Here is a 4,296-nt window from a genome sequence, read left to right on the forward strand (position 1 = left end):
GAGGATCAAATTCTATAAGTCTGTCATTAGGTACAGTTATTAAAGTAGGGTTGTCAATGGATCAAATCAGACCTGAAATCCGATAGCTTTGGATCAGTATCAAGAATTTGGATTTTAATAAAGATCCAATTAAATAAGATTCCAATCCAGTTGGTTATTGGATTGGTTCTGGATCAATTATGTCTTAGTCCCATCAATTGTGAGAAATTACAATAATTAAATTGTATATATATAAGGTTTTATTTAGATTTTATATTTCAAATCAGATGATCCGATCCAGATCCGATTTGATTGTTATTAGATCAGGGTTGGATCTTAATATTGAGATCCGATCACATTGGTCATGGGTCTGATCCTATTCTTGCCAGATTGGTCCCAAATCAACACTGTTTCGATCTGGACCCCATCCATTGACAGCCATAGCTAGATATATAAATCCAACACTCCCAAGTCCTCTTATATACCATTTTTGAAAGAATGGTTTCGTTCTTCTCTTGCGTCAGAGGAGACGGTGATCAACCAGTCCAGCATGATAAAGTGATTCAGAATGAAGTCCAGACCTCGACTTGCTTCGGATGGACTTGTTTCGGGTTATGTAGTCCTAGTAAGGGGTGAGCAAATTAAGCTAAAGGTTTATCTAACTTTTTTTTTTTTTTTAACTTTTCCATGTTTGTTTTTGTAAGACTAATTATAATCTCACGCTTTTATTTTTTTCATAGGCTTTCTAACCTGACAGATGTAGAACAATAAATCTTTATCTTATGTATTCTGAAGCAAAGGATCTACAGTTCTGTGATGGGGGTGTAAGGGGGCATTTGAAAAAAAAAGAGCGTTAGATTATCACGACTCTGTAATACTAATGATAATCTGACGCTCCCTGACCTGGCACTTACAGAACCATAAATCTTTTTCTTGTGTATCCTGAAGCAAAGGATCTACAGTTCTATGATGGGGGTGTAAGGGGCATCTGAAAAAATGAGCGTTAGATTATCACAACTCATATAATATGTCATTCAGCCTCTACTACTATTGATTGTTATTTCACTAGGTGGGAAAAGGGGTAAATCTGAGATCAAGGTCTATCGAATTTAGCCGGAACTTGGCGTCGAATTTATCTCTTTTTTCATGTAATGTTCTCCCATCCTTCGATCTAAATCTTAGATGGAATCTTGGATAGAAGAATTAAAGGTTTTCTAGGATTATGGCAAGGTTGAAAATGAGGTTAAATACATTAGAAATTTATCAAAACAGAGAGTTTTTCAAATTTATTTATCCAAACGGAGCACTATACATCTTATTTTTGAAAACAATAATTTACTATTTTCGAAAATATTTTATTTTACCAAAACGATTAAAATAGTAATTTCCAGATTTATGCTACTGAAAATACCATTTTTTGATCTCATGTTAAAATGACCATTCCAACAAAAAGGGTATTTTCAATAGTAAAAATATGAAAATTACTACTTTTACCGTTTTAGTAAAATAAAATATTTCTAAAAGCGATAAATTATCATTTTCGAAAATTAAATGTACAATTCATCATTTTGATAAATAATCGATATGTCGTGCATTTGAATTTTAAGTTTAAGGTTGAAAATGAAGGTATTTATCTCATTTTTGATTATTTTATAATAAAAGACCAAGGTCAAAGGGACATGTTATCAGTTTGATAAAATCATCTTGGAACAGTACATTTGTTCAATAAAGAATAATGATGAATGCATGCTGTCTTGGTATGCGGGTGACATGACAATGGTACATAACCGCACATCTTTTTCTTGTGTATCCCAATGAAAATGATCTAACGTTCTTTGCCCTTACCACGTCAAAGGGTGTACCAAGACTGTGAATTCATCACAACTCTTTAATAAAATACCCCCATTGATCACCAAATCATCACTCCCAAAAAAGGCTTTAGGATCTAACTCCTGCAAAGTTTCACACAATTTACACTCATTTCCACGAATGCATTGCATGCCACAATCTTTTAGGGTCGAAATATTTTAGTTGAATAATAATGAATGCATGTGGTTGGGTACACGGCTGATGAAAATGATCGCACATCTTTTTCATGTGTATCCTGATGAAAATGATCTATGATTCTATGCCCTTGCTGCGTCAGTCACGTATCCAACTGTGTACCAAGACCGCGTGCATTCATCATGACTCCTTTTAGTATGGGGGCACGGGCCCACTAGAAAGAAGGCCACTTGTCATCATCAAATGTTGCCAACATTACACGTGAATCCCATACTCCTGAGGACCCACCTCATATGTAAGGCAACTTCTCCTTGCGAATTGCACCATATAAAAGTTCTGGTAAGTGATTTCTAGCATTGGATTCTAAGCATGGCTCATGAAACGTACGTTTAAAGAAATTCTTAGAATACAATGGCTAGAAATCATCAGTCCATCTGATCTGGTCAAACTTTGGTCTTTTAAGGTCCACTAAAAAGTGGGTCAGTGTTAAGTGGTCAGTTAAGTATGAAAGATGTCATCCTGTATGTATGTATGTAATATAGGATCAGATACATTAAATCAGAGAAAGATATGAAGTCAATATTACTTTACTTTAACTAATACGAAAGAGTATTTCATTGTATACCATGAATGGGAAAGCTGCTGTCTTGCTGCAGAGGAAAGCCAGATATTGAGGGGACGACTCAGCATGGAGCACAACTTCCTCTCGAGAAGACTGAGAAGAAAGAGGTGGAGCCCACTTATCATGCCGAGAAGACTAAGAAGAAACAGGAGGAGTCCACTTATCATGCTCGTAACAAAAATGGTGAAAAACCTTCTCCACCAGCACCCGAAGTGATTCCAAAGGACGACAATCAACTTCCTCCCGAGAAGACTGAGAAGAAAGAGGTGGAGCCCACTTATCATGCCGAGAAGACTAAGAAGAAAGAGGAGGAGTTCACTTATCATGCTCGTTACAAAAATGGTGAAAAACCTTCTCCACCAGCACCCAAAGTGATTCCAAAGGACGACAATCAACTTCCTCCCGAGAAGACTAAGAAGAAAGAGGAGGAGTCCACTTATCAAGTTCATTCGAATTCAGATAACAAACCCAAAGCAACGAAGTCACCAAGTCCCAAGGCAGACAATCTTTCCCTCAAGAAGACGGAGCAGGACTACACTCATAATGATTCATATTTAGATTCCAATTCAAATAATGGAACTAAATGGTCTTCTAATTCAGAAGAGAAGCCTAAGAATAAGACAAAAACTCCCGAGACATTGAAGAACAACAATCAGGAAGATGCACCGAAATCAAATGAAAGAAAAGATAGAATTTCCTGGTCAATTGATCAGCAATCTTCCAAAGATCACTGAACACCACTTTAAGAAATCCAATGGTTTCGGGAGATCAAAGATGATACAAACCTCTCCTCTACAGGCCCACCAACAATCTGTTGAGTCTGTTAGTAGTTTGCTAACTTTGTAACTGTGTGTCCAAGAGTGACACTCTTCTAGAACTTTGTACTGGCTGCTTTAAATAAGAGGTTAGGTTGACTTAATCTATAATGAGGGTCTACTACTTCTTCATCTCTTGACCGTAAACATGGTATCAGAACCCATGACTTATAACTTTAACCATGAACTCTCTTCAACAAAAATTAGAGGTAGATAAGCTTCACAATGTGCTCTCATGGATCCTAAGATCCCTGATTTTAATGGCAAGTGGGTCACGTAGAAACCTTTCCTATGTATGGGAACATGTTAACATACTAGATCATGACTCTTTCTAATTTTGTAATGCAGTGTTGTGAACCATGTCGATTAATAAAAATCATAAAATCTCTTTTTGCTCCTCAAATAGTATTGTTAATCGGCCATTGTCTTTACTTCATTGTGATGTATGGGGTCCTTCCCCAATTGTTCCTCATACTAGATTCAAGTACCATGTACTGTTTGTTGATGAATTCTGAAATTTTGTATGGGTTCCTTCCCCTATTGTTTCTCATACTAGATTCAAGTACAAGGTATTGTTTGTTGATGAGTTCTCAGAATTTATATGGATTTTTCCTCTATGTGCTAAATCTGATGTTTGTAGTGTTTTTACTCATTTCTTACCTATGGTACGAAATTTTGTATCCATCACTGTTCAAATTCTTCGATCGGCCGTTGAAGCGAAATTTTGTTATAATCATTTTAAAATTTTCCTTCCCAAACACATTATTTTCTATCAAATTTCTTGTCCCCGTACCCTTAAACAAAATGTGGTTGTAGAGCGTAAACAAAGACATGTTGTTGAAACAAGCATTGCCTTACTGAGTTGAGCTGACATGC

The 4,296-nt window shown here is 36.2% G+C and overlaps 1 protein-coding gene across 1 annotated transcript; it reads left to right on the forward strand.

Moving 5' to 3' along the window:
• The first annotated feature begins 446 nt into the window (after positions 1-446).
• On the forward strand, positions 447-3,857 carry LOC147406772 (uncharacterized). Its single transcript, XM_086434973.1, has 2 exons — positions 447-611; positions 2,640-3,857. Exons 1-2 carry the CDS (start codon positions 478-480, stop codon positions 3,337-3,339), a joined length of 834 nt encoding a protein of 277 aa, XP_086291099.1. The 5' UTR covers positions 447-477; the 3' UTR covers positions 3,340-3,857.
• Positions 3,858-4,296: the final 439 nt, after the last annotated feature.

The sequence above is a fragment of the Akebia trifoliata genome, chromosome 3, assembly GCF_017979445.1.
Source record: "Akebia trifoliata isolate Shusen 1 chromosome 3, ASM1797944v1, whole genome shotgun sequence".
Lineage (NCBI taxonomy): Eukaryota > Viridiplantae > Streptophyta > Magnoliopsida > Ranunculales > Lardizabalaceae > Akebia > Akebia trifoliata.